Source organism: Capra hircus, chromosome 21 (assembly GCF_001704415.2).
Source record: "Capra hircus breed San Clemente chromosome 21, ASM170441v1, whole genome shotgun sequence".
In the NCBI taxonomy this organism is placed as follows: Eukaryota; Metazoa; Chordata; class Mammalia; order Artiodactyla; family Bovidae; genus Capra; species Capra hircus.
This window is the reverse complement of record NC_030828.1, coordinates 41,032,736-41,050,900: the sequence shown is the minus strand read 5'-3', so window position 1 is coordinate 41,050,900 and position 18,165 is coordinate 41,032,736. Positions and strand designations below refer to the sequence as shown.

At 37.2% G+C, this 18,165-nt stretch overlaps 1 protein-coding gene across 4 annotated transcripts in view; it reads left to right on the top strand.

The window, feature by feature from the left end:
- Nucleotides 1-18,165, top strand: part of STRN3 (striatin 3) — a 105,819-nt gene that overhangs the window by 36,673 nt on the left and 50,981 nt on the right. For all 4 annotated transcript variants that reach the window (XM_018065900.1, XM_018065902.1, XM_018065903.1 and 1 more), the window contains exons 2-4: nt 7,299-7,402; nt 7,889-7,962; nt 15,542-15,623. In XM_018065900.1, the coding sequence (XP_017921389.1) occupies nt 7,299-7,402; nt 7,889-7,962; nt 15,542-15,623 (260 nt within the window). The remainder of the gene's footprint in view (nt 1-7,298; nt 7,403-7,888; nt 7,963-15,541; nt 15,624-18,165) is intronic.

Here is an 18,165-nt window from a genome sequence, read left to right as displayed (position 1 = left end):
TAAAGTTTCTTGTTGATTTTAGTTCTTTCTTGCTTCTTAACGTAAGCCTTTATAGCTGAAAGTTTTTCACTTAGCACTGCTTTTGCAGTGTCTCATAAGTTTTGGTAAGTCTTGTGTTTTTTATTTTCATTTCTAAGTATTTTTTAATTTTCCTGATGATTTCTTTGTTTTATTAGTTATTTAAGAGTGTATTGTTTAATTTCCAAGGGTTTGTGGCTTTTTCAGGTTCTTTTTTCTGTTTTTGATTTCTAGCTTCATCTACTGTGATCATAAGAATTTAAATATATACTTATTTATTTGGCTTTGCTGGGTCTTCATTGGTGCATGAACTTTAGTTATGGCGAATGGGGGCTACTTCTAGCTGTGGTATGCTGGCTCCTCATTGCAGTGGCCTCTGTCACTGCCGAGCACCAGCTCTAGGGCATGTGAGCTTCAGGAGTTGCGGCACGTGGGCTTTCGTTGCCCTGTGACATGTGGAATCATCGTGGACCAGATATTGAAACTGTGTCCCTTGCAGTGGCAGGTGGATTCCTAACCACTGGACCAGAGAGAGTCCCATAGGAAATATTTTTAATGCTATTTGTGTTTTTAAATTGATTAGGCTTGATTTGGTATTCTGATGTATGGTCTGTCTTTGAGAATATCCTGTGTATATTTGAGAAGAATGTATTCTGCTCTTGTTGGATAGAGTGTTTCTTATATATCTGTTAGATCTCAGGTTTATTGAGTTGTTCAGGTCCTCTATTTCCTTATTTTCGGTCTTGTACTTCTATATGTTACTGAAGTGGAATATTGAAGACTCCAGCTGTTATTACCGAACTTTTTCTCCCTGTAATTCTGTCAGTTTTTGCATTACATATTTTGATGGAATCATTGGGTACATAAATATAATTGTTGTATTTTCTTATTGTCAGTTTAGTTGCCCAGTCATGTCTGACTCCTTGCAATCCCATGGACTGCAGCACGCCAGGCTTCCCTGTCCATCACCAACTCCTGGAGCTTCCTCAAACTCAACATCCACCATGTTGGTGATGCCATCCAACCATTTCATCCTCTGTCATCCCCTTCTCCTCCCGCCTTCAATCTTTCCCAGCATCAGGGTCTTTTCAAATGTGTCAGTTCTTTGCATCAGGTGGCCAGAGTATTGAAGTTTCAGCTTCAGCATCAATCCTTCCAATGAATATTCAGGACTGATTTCCTTTAGGATTGACTGGTTGGATCTCCTTGCAGTCCAAGGGACTCTCAAGAGTTTTCTCCAACACCACAGTTAAAAAGCATCAATTCTTCGGCACTCAGCTTTCTTTATAGTCCAACTCTCATCCATACATGACTACTGGAAAAAACATAGCTTTGCCTAGACGGACCTTTGTTGGCAAAGTAATGTCTCTGCTTTTTAATATGTTGTCTGGTTGGTTATAGCTTTTCTTCCAAGGAGCAAGCATCTTTTAATTTCATGGCTGCAGTCACCATCTGCAGTGATTTTGGAGCCCAAGAAAATAAAATCTGTCACTGTTTCCATTGTTTCCCCATCTATTTGCCATGAAGTGATGGGACCGGATGCCATGATCTTAGTTTTCTTGTTGTATTGAACCTCTTATTAGTACATAGTGTTCTCTGTCTTTTGCAGCCTTTTATCATTTAAGTCTGTTTTGTCTAATATCGGAAAGTTTGCAAACTTTAATAGTAAATATACTAGGCTTTGCAAGTCACATTGGGTCTGTGTTGCCTCTTCTAGTTTTTTTTAAACCATTTTTCACTTGGGATTGTCCAAAAGGTTGCCTGCCAGTCCCTGCTTTATCTTGAACAGAAAGTCTTTAATTGTAGTGGATTTATCTATCCTTTTCTTTATTGGCTGTGTTGGATCTTTGTTGTGGCAGACAGGGTCTTCATTGAGGCATGTGGGATTTTTTAGTTGTGACATGTGGGATCTAGTTCTCTGACCAGAGGTTGAACCCAGGCTCTTTGCATTGGGAGCACAGAGCCTTAGCCACTGGACCACCTGAGAAGGCCTTGGTGTCTTTATCTTATTCAAGAAATCTTTCCTTAATCTGAGATTATGAAGAGATACAGCATAAAAAAACATTTGCTGGCACCTCATTTTATTGCACTTTGCAGATATTGCATTTTTTACATATTGGAGATTTATGACTACCCTTCCGTCAAGCAAGTCTGTTGACACCGTTTTCCCAATGCATCGCTCCTTTTATGTTTCTGAATATCACATTTTGGTAATTCTTGCAACCTTTCAAAGGCTTCATTATCAGCTTTTCTAATTCTGTACACACACTTTGGGAGTATATTGGAATTACATTAATTGTTTTGAATTACGTTAATTGTTTTGGTTAATGTGTGTGTGAAAATTTATATTTTCCAGTAGTGAGTTTGCTAGTCCATTTATCTTTTATGTCTCCATTAAAGTTTTAAACTTTTTGTTTAGAGATTTGTATATCTTTGGTTTATTACTAGGTACTTTTGGTTTTGATGCTATTGTAAAGATGGTTTTTGCCGTTACTTTTTAAAAGGTTATTTGCAAAGATGATTCTATCAATGGTGCATCATGACATGTAAAAACAATTGAAAAATCTGTTGTCCTTGATCCTTTATTGTGGTTGTTATTCAGTTGCCAAGTCATGTCCGACTCTTCACAACCCCATGGACTGCAGCACACCAGGCTTCCCTGTCCCTCATAATCTCTCGGAGTTTGTCCGAATTCATGTCCATTGAACCAGTGATACTAATCCAACCATCTTATCCTCTGTTGCCCTCTTCTCCTTCTGCCTTCAATCTTTCCCAGCATCAGGGTTTTTTTCCAGTGAGTCAGCTAGCTATTTGTATCAGGTGGCCAAAGTATTGGAGCTTCAGCTTCAACATCAGTCCTTCCAATGAATATTCAGGACTGAATTCCTTTAGGATGGACTGGTTGGATCTCCTTGCAGTCCAAGGGATTTCAAGAGTCTTCTCCAACACCACAGTTCAAAAGCATCAATTCTTTAGCACTCTGCCTTCTTTATTGTCCAGCTCTCACATCCGTACATGATTCTCACGTCTATATATGACCACTGGAAAAACCATAGCCTTGACTAGACGGACCTTTGTTGGCAAAGTAATGTCTCTGCTTTTGAATATGCTGTCTAGGTTGGTCATAACTTTCCTTCCAAGGAGTCAGCGTCTTTTAATTTCATGGCTGCAGTCACCATCTTCAGTAATTTTTGGAGTTCCCAAAAATAAAGTCTGACAGTGTTTCCCCATCTATTTCCCAAGAAGTGATGGGACCAGATGCCATGATCTTTGTTTTCTGAATGTTGAGCTTTAAGCCAACTTTTTCATTCTCCTCTTTCACTTTCATCAAGAGGCTTTTTAGCTCCTCTTCACTTTCTGCCATAAGGGTGGTGTCATCTACATATCTGAGGTTATTGATATTTTTCCCGGCAATCTTGATTCCAGCTTGTGTTTCTTCCAGTCCAGCGTTTCTCATGATGTACTCTGCATAGAAGTTAAATAAGCAGGGTGACAATATACAGCCTTGACGTACTCCTTTTCCTATTTGGAACCAATCTGTTGTTCCATGTCCAGTTCTAACTGTTCCTTCCTGCCCTGCATATAGGTTTCTCAAGAGGCAGATCAGGTGGTCTGGTATTCCCATGTCTTTCAGAATTTTCCACAGTTTATTGTGATCCACACAATCAAAGGCTTTGGCATAGTCAATAAAGCAGAAATAGATGTTTTTCTGGAACTCTCTTGCTTTTTCCATGATCCAGCGGATGTTGGCAGTTTGATGTCTGGTTCCTCTGCCTTTTCTAAAACCAGCTTGCTTATCTGGAAGTTCACGGTTGACGTATTGCTGAAGCCTGGCTTGGAGAATTTTGAGCATTACTTTACTAGCGTGTGAGATGAGTGCAATTGTGCAGTAGTTTGAGCATTCTTTGGCATTGCCTTTCTTTGGAATTGGAATGAAAACTGACGTTTTCCAGTCCTGTGGCCACTGCTGAGTTTTCCAAATTTGCTGGCATATTGAGTGCAGCACTTTCACAGCATCATCTTTCAGGATTTGAAATAGCTCAACTGGAATTCTGTCACCTCCACTAAGCTTTGTTCGTAGTGATGCTTTCTAAGGCCCACTTGACTTCACATTCTAGGATGTCTGGCTCTAGGTGAGTGATCACAGCATCATGATTATCTTGGTTGTGAAGATCTTTTTTGTACAGTTCTTCTGTGTATTTTTGCCACCTCTTCTTAATATCTTCTGCTTCTGTTAGGTCCATACCATTTCTGTCCTTTGTCGAGCCCATCTTTGCATGAAATGTTCCCTTGGTATCTCTCATTCTCTTGAAGAGATCTCTAGTCTTTCCCATTCTGTTGTTTTCCTCTATTTCTTTGCATTGATCATTTACCAAATGCCAAATCTGTTATTTAATTGGTCATTATTATCACTATAAGACATTACCTTTATCTTTTTAGTCTGTAGAAATTGTAAGGTCAATTCCAATGTCTAGTTATGTCTTTTCCATCGTTAATCTGTTTTTTTTTTTACCCCCCTCTTCATGTTTTTTGAGTTAAACTATGTCCTTTTAAGGTTTCTAAATTTTAATGAATTCTTACCATTTTGTTGTCTTGTGTCTTTCTAAATTATCCCCTTTTGGCTCCTGTTCAGAAACTGCTTCGGTGTGCCTGTTATTTTACATGATTGGTGCTGCTTTGTTTCATTTATTGGATTCTCTAGGTATGGATGATTTTTTAATACCAGAATTCCAAAAAAAGATTTTCTAAAGTTTTCAGTGCCTTTTTCAACCTGAAAATCTCCAGTTACTCCTTATTAAGTAGAACAAAATGAACTTCTTTCATCATCTGGGTCTAATTGTAAAATACTTCTGAGATCTGGAATTTGGAGTCACTGTAGTACATGATTCATATTTTTTTGTCCTAAGCCAATGCAGAAGAAAACCTTCAATCAGAAATTCTTGATTCTGTATAATGAAATTGACATATTTTACCTTTGCTTCACAGCTTAAAAGGGTCAGAAGTGCTGCTTTTCTCTTATGGATCTTAGACTATTATTAGGTTTTGAATCTTTATCATTCTCCTAGATCTTTATTTTTGTTTTGAAACTTGCATTTAGACTATATGTTATATAGCTGTGTATCATTTTCAGGTCTTCTGGAGTTGTGGGCGATTTTACTTAATTTTCCCAAACTTAATGTGTTAAATCATCCTGATGAGTTCATTTGTTATGATTCTGTGTTCACTGAAACTTTAAAAAAAAAAAACTTCTTAAATTAACCATAATTTAGGTTATTGAGTAGCTTACTTTCCATTAATGAAGAAATACATCTATGGGTCATCTCAGCAAAACTATGAAAGTTAATTTTATTGCACGCATATTTGTAACAGGAAATACTTCAGATGCCAGTCTTATTAATCATATCACTCTTTAATGTGGGTAATTAAAGGAGGCTGACCTTCTGGGAAGGGCCAGAAAAAGATGGAGACTTGTCTCTCTAAGGAAATAAGGCAATTAAAAGGGAAAAAAAATTCACTGTAGAAAAATGATGGTAGAAAGTAACGATGTTGTTAAACATATAACTTCAGTTGTTAGATTGGTACGAGAAGTAATTGCAGAAAATAATTACTGTTTTGCATTCTTGAACTTTACCATTGATATTGGAATACATTCTTAAATGTGATTATATTATACATCATTTTTTTCTTATTAATGACTCATTACTTGCTGTTTATTTTATATGTGCTTTAGACTAGGGAATTGATGTTAGACAAAAAGCAAATTTGAATAATGTTCTTATTCAAGTTCACAATGATTGTAAAGCAGTGGAGACAGCTCACAACATTATCAATGCATTTGGCCCAGGAACTGCTAATGAAGGTACAGTGCAATGGTGGTACAAGAAGCTTTGCAAAGGAAATTAGAGCCTTGAAAATAAGGAGTGCAGTGGCTGGCCATTGAAAGTTTACAAGACCAATTGGGAGGATCATCAAAGCTGATCCTCTTACAGCTACACAAGATGTTGTTGAAGAAGTCAGTGTCGACCATTCTACAGTCATTCAAAATTTGAAGCAAATTGGAAAAGTGAAAAACCTTGATAAATGGGTGCCTCACTAGTTAACCAGAAATTTTAAAAATTGTCCTTTTGAAGTGTTGTCTTCTCTTATTCTACTCAACAACAACAAACCATTTCTTAATCAGATTATGACCTGTGATGAAAAGTGATTTTGTATGACAGCTGCCAACAGTCAGCTCAGTGGTTGGATCAAGAAGAAGCTCCAAAGCACTTCCCAAAGCCAAACTTGCACCAAAAAACGATCATGTCACTGTTTGGTGGGCTGCTGGCTGACTGGTCCACAACAGCTTTCTGAATCCCAGTGAAACCATTACATTTGAGAAATATGCTCAGCAGATTGATGAGATACACAGAAATCTGCATCACCTGCAGCCAGCATTGGTCAAGAGAAAGGGCCCAGTTCTTCTCCACAACAATGCCTGAACGCATGTCACACAGCCCATGCATCAAAAGTTCAGTGTCTTGGACTGTGAAGTTTTGGCTCACTCACCTGATCTCTTGCCAACCAACTACCACTTCTTAAAGCATCTTGACAGTCTTGCAGAAAAAATGCTTTCCAAGAGTTTGTTGAATCTTGAAGCTCAGGTTTTTATGGTACAGGAATAAACAAACATATCTGTCATTTGCAAAAATGTGTTGATTGTAATGGTTCCTATTTTGGTTAATGAAGATTTGTTTTAGCCTAGTTATAATGATTTTAATTTCTGGGTCCAAAGCCACAATTACTTTTTCACCAACCTAATACTTGTGATACTTTGGATAATTGTTTCAAGAGTTGAAAGATTTTGAAATGTGGTGGTCAGAAAGGGGAAGATTATAAATTTTTAAATGTTTCATGAAAGAAATGCTTTTGAGATAGTATGACTTTTAAAAACAACCAGTATGTAATTTGAGGAAAAACGTGAATATGATAACTTTCTGTTCTTTGTAACTTGTTTGTTAGGAATTAGGTATAATTTTTACACGTAAAATTTCCTTTTAAAATTATGTGAAATTTGTTAATAGTAGAGACCATACGGATTATATGTAAATAGCTAACTTATAGTTATCTTTATTTTAAAGTGACTATTTTCTAACAAAGAAAGTTTGATCAACTACTTCTGTGAATTTTAAATCTTGCTATAAATGAATAAAAGTGCAGAATTTTATGTTTATTGCTTTCCTTTTTTCAATTTGCTGTGTATAGTTCAAAAGTAAAAATACATGAACTTTTTATATTTTTAGGCTCGGATAGCATTTTTGCAAGGAGAAAGAAAAGGTCAAGAAAACTTGAAGAAGGATTTAGTAAGAAGAATAAAGATGTTAGAGTATGCATTAAAACAAGAAAGGTAGGTGTCCCTTATTTTCTTGTATGAATAAAATAAAAGTAGAACAATATTATTCTCACATGTTATTGTACAGTGTATTTGAAAACTGTCTGAAAGATACAAAGATTTGCCCAAAATAAAGGATGATACTTTGATTTGATCCTTATATGGCAAAAGAAAAAAGATTAAAATCTTTAAATTGAAGTAATATTCTTTATTGTAGAGTCTAAGTTTGGGGTTTTTTTTGCTTTTTTGTAAACAAATTAGGAAAAATTTATCTTTACTTGGGTGTGTATCTTATTTGGATAATTTCTTTTTTTTTTTTCCCTTGTACGTGCAGTATATTTTTTCCCTCTAACTTATTTTGCACTAAAGTTTAAAGAAACTGACATTCGTATGCTTTTTTAGTTTGTCATTGAAAAAATATATACCAGTAGTTATTAAACTGTGTAGACAGAAAAATAAAACTTTTTTTTTTCTTTCAACAATTTATTATTAAATTTTCAGGGCAAAATATCACAAATTAAAATATGGCACAGAACTGAACCAAGGTGACTTGAAAATGCCAACCTTTGAATCAGGTAAACTTGATTCTTCTGTTAATCTCTGCCCTCCATCCCCTCCATTCTAGAAAAACTGGTTTAAGCTCACTTTTGGTAACAGACATGTTCTCTTTTCCTCCATTTTGCTTTGATAGCATTGGTTACTTATATTATAATGCTTTCTAGAATTTGAGGGAAAATAAAAAGTTAATAAAAGTTTCATCTACCTCCTCATCAATCCTGAGGTTATTTGTCTTATTTTTCTTGTTTTGAAACCTGTGTAAAACTGGGTGTATTTTTGGTCACAATTAGAAGTGAAAGGGAATGAGTAACTCTCTGTACCACCTATAGGCAATTTTTGTTTGAGTCTACTTAAACTTGTGTGTGTTAGTTGCTCAGTTGTGTCCGACTCTTTGAGACCCCATGGACTGTGGCCCACCACATTCCTCTGTACATAGAATTTTCCAGGCAAGAATACCAGAGTGGATTGCCATTCGCTTTTCCAGGGGATCATCCCAACCCAGGAATTGAACTCTCATCTCCTGCATTGCAGGCAGATTCTTTCCTGTCTGAGCCACCAGGAAACCCCTACATAAACTTAATTTTGTGCTATTTAAAAGTTAACTTTTCCTAGAGATGCCGTGATTAACTCAGTTTAGTCCTAAAGAAATTGAAAGTTTGAATTTGGGAACTGTGGAGGCAGCCAGATAAAGATAACGAGAAGGAAAACGTTTTCTCCAGTTGACCTTGCTCTTTACTAAAATAGTGAGTGTAAGAGTAGAATGTGATGAACAATTATGCAGGGAAGAGAAAAGCTGGATATAAGAAAAGGCTAACAGTTCAGTGTTAATTTTAGGGTTCCATATGATTACAGTTTGAGTAGACTAAAAGGTTAATAAGGAACGAATCTTTTGATTTATATAATATTGGGAAATATTACTATAATTTTCTGATATATATAGAGAGCCCATTTATATATGCATTTTGCTAGTGTAAGCAAACTGAATTCTATACTGTTCTTGACTGCTGGTTACTAAGATAAAAGAAAAAATATGTCTTCATTTGAATATACAGATTTTCTTCTTGTATAGTTGCCTTGTTGTTGTTTAGTCTCTCAGTCATATCCAAGTCTTTTGTGACACCGTGGATTGAGCCCACCAGGCTCCTCTGCCCATGGGATTTCCCAGGCAAGAATATTGGAGTGGGTTGCCATTTCCTACTCCAGAGGATCTTCCTGACCCAGAGGTCAGACCTGCATATTCTGTAAGTCTCCTGCATATTCTGAAAGTCTCCTCCATTATAGGTGGATTGTTAATCACTGAGCCACCAGGAAAGTTATAGTTGCTTTCACAGCTAGTAAAGTTAAAGCATATTTAATAGGGAAAATAAGAAAAGTGTGAGTTTTTATTTTTACAGTTAAATGTTATAATAGATTTGTAAAAATTCAGCTAATTGACTTTTACTTTAATATTAAGTACTTAAAAAAACTTGGCAGAAACACCCTATATGTACAGTCTGCAGTTGATTTATTTTTAGGTCTTCTCCGCTTACCAGTTTTAGTACCACACTGTATCTTCCTGTCTTCCTTGATGGCTCAGATACTAAAGAACCTGCCTGCAGTGCAGTCAACCCATGTTCAATCCCTGAGTTGGGAAGATCCCCTGGAGAAGGGAATGGCAACCTAGTCCAGTATTGTTGAAGAAATCCATGGACAGAGGAGCCTAGCAGGCTATATATAGTTCATGGGGTCACAGAGTCAGACACAACTGAGTGACTAACAGAGACACACACACTTATTTTCCTAGTTGTTGTCATACATAAAATTAAGAGAGCAAGATAGTAGTGGCATGAATTTCCTTTGATCTGGCTTTTAAGGGGTTATGAAGACTCACTGATGAGTCAGGGACAAGATGATGTCTTCCTTGGAAAAGCAACAGTAAGTGATATAAGATGTGAAGCCTGTATATTTTCAGGATTACTTTCTTTACTATAGCAGTCCTCCATAGTTTGAGGGAGTACAGGGGTTCACCACAGAGGAAACCTGATGCCTTCACAGCTTTCCTGTAACTCATTTTTTTTCTAATACGGCTAGAGTAGTCAGAAAATAAGCAGTCACTTTCTTTTTTGTTTTCCCTGTGCTGTGTTGTGTGGCTTGCAGGATTAGTTCCCCAACCAGGTATTGATCCTGGGCCCTGGCAGTGGAAGCGCTGAGTCCTAGCCAATTCCCTGGACTGCCAGGAAATCCCCTGCTTTCTATAACTTGAGGACTGTTCTCCTCACTTGGTCTGTGTAAATGTGAAGAGGCTAGTTGCAGCCCCATTGTTCCTAGAGCTAAAAATCACAGTTGGCTAACTGGTTTTGGTGCAAGTTTGTATAAAGTCAAGTCATTAGCAGATAGTCTCTCCTGCCCACAGCAACTATAGGATAAAGACACATCTGTTTTTATTCTGTATAAAGTGAAAGTGGCTCAGTCGTATCTGACTCTTTGCAACCCCATGGACTATACAGTCCATAGAATTCTCCAGGCCAGAATAATAGAGTGAGTATCCTTTCCCTTCTGAAGGGGACCTTCCCAATGTAAACTTAACTATTAAAACTTCCTTAAATTGAAGAATAAAATAGCATCCAAGTATTTTATTTATAGGAGCCACAATGATAACAAATTATTTTTACTGATGTAGAAAAGCTACTCAGGATGTTTAGTGGAAGACAGACAAAGGAATGGGCAAAAATACACCATGCCAACAACAGGACAAAATTCTTTATGTCAAAGTATAGATAGAGATAAACATTGAATCATTATTGCCTTTTTTATGCTTAAAATGTTAAAGGAAGATGTACAAAATATTATTTTGAAAGAAGTACAAGATGTGTGTGTTTCTATGTACTTGTCCAAGTAATACCAATACATATATCCTAAACTTAACCCTATAAAAGAATGTGTATCCAGTTCTGCGAAGAACTCCTATTTCCCTCCATTTTGGGGAAAAATCTACAACAGTAGAAATAGGGACAAAAAGACTTGAAAAGTCACTAATAAAAGAAATGGCCGGTAAGTATATGAAATGATGCTCAAATGTATTAGTTATTGAGGAAGTGCAACTTAAAACCACAATACATTACCTATCAAAATGGTGAAAAGAGAAAAAATGTCTTTTCTTTTTTTCAGTGTTGCTGAGGGTGTGGATCAGCCAGGAATTTTGCACCTACTGGTATTGGAATTCTAAATTGATAAAACTGCTCTGAAAGTGATGTCAATACAAATAGCCCCCACTGTCCAAAAGTAAAACATTCCCATTCATAAGCCAAGGTGACACAAGGCAAAGGTGTAATTTACCTTTGGACACATCTTGTTAATGGTGCACAAAATAAATTGGAAGATAAAGCACAGATGTGGGGCTTAATAATGGAGCTTGGTGGTGTCTCTCTTGCTGCTTGTGGATGCGTGCTGCTATTTTTCAACAGCTTACTGCAAAACAAATGCTGAAGAGGCTGTTTTTTTTCCTAACCTTTTTTCATAAAAAGTGAAAACGGTCTCTGAATTTTTTTTTTTTTTTTTCAGTTAGGCTAGTGAAAACAGGTATTACATGCAGGTCCTTCAAAAAAGTGATGTGAGAGCTTTGCTGGTGGTCTAGTTGGTGAGAACCTGCCTGCCAATGTGCAGGGGTCTTGGGTCCCATCCGTGGTCTGGCAAATTACCACATGCTGCACAGCTGTGGAGAAGGCAATGGCACCCCACTCCAGTACTCTTGCCTGGAAGATCCCATGGACGGAGGAGCCTGGTAGGCAGCAGTCCATGGGGTCGCTAAGAGTTGGACACGACTGAGTGACTTCACTTTCACTTTTCACTTTCATGCACTGGAGAGGGCAATGGCAACTCACTCCAGTGTTCTTGCCTGGAGAATCCCAGGGACGGGGGAGCCTGATGGGCTGCACTGTGGGGTCGCACAGAGTTGGACACAACTGAAGCAACTTAGCAGCAGCAGCAACACAGCTGCTGAGCCCGTGAGCCACAATTACTGAGCCCCCAGACTGCAGCTACTGAAACCCATGCGCCTATGGCCTGTGTTCTGCAACAAGAGAAGCCCGAGCACCACAGTGAAGAGTAGCCCCCACTCGCTGCAACTAGAGAAAGCCTGTCCGTGTACAGTGATCAAGACCCAGACCAACCAGAAGTAAATCTTTAAACAAGAAAAAAAGTGAAGTCACATAAAGCTTTGAAAAGTGGAAGATAACTGTATTGCTAAAGGGAACACAAACATGTCCTGTGGTACAGTAATTCTACTCCTTGAAATGTTCATCACAAGGCTTGTATAAGAATGTTCATAGTATTATTGCTTTTAATAGTAAAAGCCTGGAAACAACTCATGTTCTCTATTGATAGGGTAGATAAGTAAATTGTGGTATTTTAGTGTAAGAAAATGTTATTTAGCAAGAAAGGAAATAAATTATAATCAAACGGATGGTTAAATAGTATCAGTGACTCAGTGGACATGAATTTGAGCAAACACCAGGAGATAAGATAGGACAGGGAAGCCTGCCACGCTGCAGTCCTTGGAGTTGCAGAGTCGGCCACAACTTAGCAGCTGAACAACAAAAACAAACCTGACAGCTTCCACTTTTTCCCCTTCTGTTTGCCATGAAGTGAAGGGACCAGATGCTGTGATCTTAGTTTTTTGATGTTGAGTTTCAAGCCAGTTTTTTCACTCTCTCCTTTGACTCTTTAGACCATGTAGTCAAGGCTTTGGTTTTTCCAGTAGTCAGGTACCGATGTGAGAGTTGGACCATAAAGAAGGCTGAGTACTAAAGAATTGATGCTTTTGTGCTGGAGAAGACTCTTGAGCCACCCTTGGGTTGCAAGGAGATCAAACCAGTCAGTCCTGAAGGAAATCAACCCTAAATATTCACTGGAAGAACTGATGCTAAAGCTATAATACTGATGTGAAGAGCTGACTCATTGTAAAAGATCCAACTCATTGTAAAAGACCCTGATGCTGGGAAAGATTGAAGGCAAAAGGAGAAAGGGGAGAACAAGATGGTTCGATAGCGTTACTGACTAGTGGACATGAATTTGAGCAAATTCTGGGAGATAGTGGAGGATGGAGGAGCCTGGCATGCTGCAGTTGATGGAGTTGCAAAGAGTTGGACAGAACTTAGCAAATGAACAGAAAACTTGACAACATGAGTGGGTCACATAAAATTTTAAAATTGATATAAATGGTTTCATGTATATCAAATTCAAAAGTTAACCTGTGCTGAGAAACCAGGGTAGTGTTGAAACTTTCTAAGGAGTATATAGTGAGTTGGAAAAGGGCATGATGAAAGTCTTCTGGGGTGCTGAGGCTGTATATTGTCACCCTGCTTATTTAACTTTATGCAGAGTACATCATGAGAAATGCTAGGCTGGAAGAAGCACAAGCTGGAATCAGGATTGCCAGGAGAAATATCAGTAACCTCAGATATGTAGATGATACCACCCTTATGGCAGAAGGTAAAGAAGAACTAGAGAGCCTCTTGATGAAAGTGAAAGAGGAGAGTGAAAAAGTTGGCTTAAAGCTCAACATTCAGAAAATGAAGATCATGGCATCTGGTCCCATCACTTCATGGGAAATAGATGGGGAAACAGTGGAAACAGTGTCAGACTTTATCAGCCATGAAATTAAAAGACAGTTACTCCTTGGAAGGAAAGTTATGACCAACCTAGATAGCATATTAAAAAGCAGAGACATTGCCAACAAAGGTCCATCTAGTCAAGGCATGGTTTTTCCTGTGGTCATGTATGGATGCGAGAGTTGGACTGTGAAGAGGGCTGAGTGCCGAAGAATTGATGCTTTTGAACTGTGGTGTTGGAGAAGACTCTGAGAGTCCCTTGGACTGCAAGGAGATCCAACCAGTTCATTCTAAAGATCAGTCCCGGGTGTTCTTTGGAAGGAATGATGCTAAAGCTGAAACTCCAGTACTTTGGCCACCTCATGCAAAGAGTTGACTCATTGGAAAAGACTCTGATGCTGAGAGGGATTGGGGGCAGGAGGAGAAGGGGACAACAGAGGATGAGATGGCTGGATGGCATCACTGACTCGATGGACGTTAGTTTGAGTGAACTCCAGGAGTTGGTGATGGGCATGGAGGCCTGGTGTGCTGCAGTTCAGGGGGTTGCAAAGAGTCGGACACGACTGAGCAACTAAACTGAACTGAACTGATGGTGTTTTGTTTCTTAATCTTGGTACTGGTTACATGGGTATGTTCAAAAATTCATTGAACTATATATGCTTGGGTGTACTTCAAGAATATCCTTTAGCAACAGTGAAAACTGGAGCCAAATTTCAACATTAAGGGACTGGTTAAGTAGGTGTATACTTTCTATAGAAAATTATATAATTATGTGATGTTAATCTATATTTATTGCAATAAAGTGTTTAAGGTCTATTGTGTTAAAAGCAGCTTGTAGTGCAGTTCAGATCACGCGTTTTTTTAATGAGAGGAGAAGCTCACCTATGTTATCTTCAGATGGAAAATACGGAATAAGAGAATCTCAAATATTAACACTCAGTGATGGGATTTGAGTCAATTACATTCTTTTTTAAAATGTGTTCTTTTGGCCAATGATTTTATGTTATATGTGATTTTAAAATAAAATGGTGTAAGTAGGAAAAAGTCATAAAAAATGGGGGCTATAAGAAGGAGATAATTCTAGAAATTATAAATATTTCTATATATAGGGGAAGAATGAGAGGGTACTAATAATGGGTTGTTAGGGGTAGAGAAGTTATGCCTTCAAAGAATATTTGAATTCCTGCCAGTAGAGTTCACATGACTCTGAGGAGTCTAGGAGACTAATGACAGCAAGCCATGGTAGGAGTTCATTCACTGTGAGTGCTTGTCATGTATGGCCCTATATTCATGATTTATCTTCATTTTTATAATGGGAAATTACAGGAAAATATTTCTATATCATTAGTGCCAATAAAGTTTTAAGAACCACTCTGGAGAAACTTGTTAAGAAGTTAACTCATCTGAAGTTATGCTGTTCATTAAACTCTTTTTTAATGTATACACTTTGTTACCTGAGAATAAAATATGACTTTTTACATACAGGAAAAATGTTTTCTGGTTTAACTTTTAGTTCTAAAAGTGAAACGGACTGTATTGAGTCTTGTACGTAGACTTAGCATCTACTGATACAAACTGTATGTTACTCATTATATTTATATATATAATCATACACACACACACCTAATTTCTTAACAGTGTTGATTTATGTAAATAGTAAATATTTTTAATTTCAGAAGCATTCAAATTAGCAGAATTCTGGTGGTTAAAAAATTGAATTTAATAATATTTCAAATCCTGGGCTTTTGTTATTTTAATTTCTTACAGTTAATATACACTTGGCTTTTCCCAATTTTAAAACAAGGAGAATGGTGCTTAAGTGTTTGGGCTGTCAGGATAAACACTTAAAATGAATAACCCACAGTAAACACTTAAGTTAATTTTCTTATATCCTTTGTAAAATATTTTGCTATATTTTTGTGGGACTTTATGATAACTTTGGCAGCGTTATCAGGAGTTGAAGTAACGTGTATGAAACTTGTCTTGTTTTGTTGTTATTAATTTTTAGAAGAAACCAAAGACACAGAGGCTCCCACAGCACCTCAAAATAGCCAGTTAACGTGGAAGCAAGGCAGACAACTGTTAAGACAGTGAGTAATGCTTCATTTTCAGCTTTAAGGATTTAGGTATGAAAGTGTTTACTTAGTCAGTTGGCAAGTGAAAATTATTTAATGATAGTGGGACAATGTGTATAGCTCTCATATTGTTTCTTTTTTGTTTTGTTAGATTTTGAATCTTTTTAAAGTTTGCATCCTCTGAATGTTTCTTTAAACATTTCTCAGAATGATCTTATTTTCTTATTTGTGAAATAGAATGTCAGAAACAATTGAGGATTCATACTTACAGATACTCATTACTCTCACTGCAAAATTCACATATTTGGTTTTAAGTGAAATTGTGATTGGTTTAGAGAAGGAATTTATCTGGTTGTCAGAAACTTTTCAGCACTGGCTTCCTTACTAAATTTACTTGAATTTTTGAGGAACATTATTGATGTTTTAATTCTTTGGTGTGTTAGAAGTACTTCTGTGGCAAATCTTTTTACTATTTATCAATTAAAATAAATAAAACAAAGATTTATTTGTTCTTTTCCCTTGTGTTTTGAAAACTTTGGTACTTGAATGCAACTGAAATCTTAGGTAATTTGTAATTGTTCACCCTTCTCAACCGTAGATATCTTTATCTTTGCTTCAGTAACCCAGTAAAGTGTGGTCAGACCCTTGGTCGTCTTATAACCTATAACTGTTCTACCTCTGGAATGATCTGACCGTTCGTATTCCACTTCTCTTAATCTGGTTCCCCTGTTATTTGCCCTCTGATCTGATCTTGACTGCCCCATTTTCCATATCTCCTCTACCAGTGGTCGGTTTGAATTTGTTTTTTTCTTGTGGTAGGGTTTTTTGTTTCTTTTTGTTACTTTGTTAGCTCCTACTTTGACCCCATGATCCTTTACCCTTTTGCCAGTACCCTTAGCTTTCTTGCTACCCACCTGTCACCCCTCCTCATCCCACCAGTCATTTTAGTATACCTACCTGCAGGATTTCAGCCCTAGTGCTGTCATACTATCTGTTGCTTCTGTTTCTAATTAATTTTTGGAAAAAGGTCATAGAATTGTGTGAATGCCATTACACATGCATGGTTTTCTGTCCAAACATTTCATGGAGCCTTTTTCCACATCCTTTGTCGTCTCTTGCTCCTGTTGCCCTCAGTTTGCCCTCCTAAACTTGCACTGCATCTCAGCCCATTCTTCCTTACTCTCATTAGAGCACCTTAGGTTCTACTTCACTGAAAATACAAAGGCTATCAGGTGAGAACTCTTCACTTCTTGCTTTTTTTTCCTGTAAATGTATTTAAACCTCATATTTATAATCTCAGTTTCTAATGTTCTATTCAAAGAAATTTTTATCAATCTGAACTCTTGGTGACTAAAATTCAGGTTTTAATAAAAACAGGTTATTGCTTGGAAGGATGCCAGGGTAGCCAGCTGAGTTAAGGGAAGTGCTGGTTGCCTAAGAGTTGGGAACACAGGAGCTGGAGCATCACTGGAGGACTTCTCAGGGAGTGGGGCATCCAGGATGTGATCTTAAACTCTTTGGTGTTCTCCTCCTCTGTGTGTCAGCTTTATTCTTTTCTCCTGAAAACCGCTTCTCTCCAGATGACAGAGGATCCCTTGTTTTATTCAGAATACTTTCTGAGGATTAAATTTGTCTTCACTTGATTGAATAACTACCAAGTCAGTTGTTTTTACCTGGTTTGTTTTGGATTTTGATGGCCTGTTAAGACCACATGGTTAGAATGTGGAGGTTTTTTTCTTTCCTCCAAAAGAAGATCACATTTTTTAGAAGAGTTGGACGGTTCTAGGGAAAACAGGTACGCAGAATTTCTCTCATAAATGTCTAATCCCGTCGTCTGGCTTTATAGTCTATCTCTTCTTACCTTTCTCTAAAAATAGTTTATGTGAATAGTCTTCCCTTGTTCATTTCTCAGCTAGTTTTCCATTTTCGTATTTCCCTGAAGCTTCTATCACAAACATATTTATGAGACCCTTTTGTTCATTTGACCCTTTGGAAATACTTGACATAAACTCCTCATTTCTTTTTGAAACTTGGTTTTCTTACTTTCATGAAATTACTCTTTGCTGTTTATTTTTACTTTAACTTCTCGTATTCTTTGCTGTAATTTTTCTTTGTGGTTTTCTTACCTTTCCAGTACTTTAGCTGTTTTTGTCCCCAAGCTTCCTGTTTTTATTTATGCTTTTTCTCTGAGTAACTTCATTTAAATTCATGGCTTCAAATATCACCAAACATTAATGACTCCCAAATCTGTACACCCAGTCCATTCTTTTCTGAGCTTTTGACCTTTCTTATCACTGTACCTAATAAATGTTATCACTTTGATAGATACTACATGATTATTTGATGAGTACCCTGTAAAACCAGATTCTGGCCCTTTATTACTCATTTTACTGAGTAGAATCACCATTCAGTCATCTCAGCTAGAAACCTGAAAAATTTCCAAAATTCTCACCTTAATTTACTGCTATATCTACTTTTGTGGCAAGTTACTTGGATTTTATCTTATTTTTCTCACATTTTTTCTCTTCTCCAGTTTTAGTTCTTGCTGTGTTAGTGT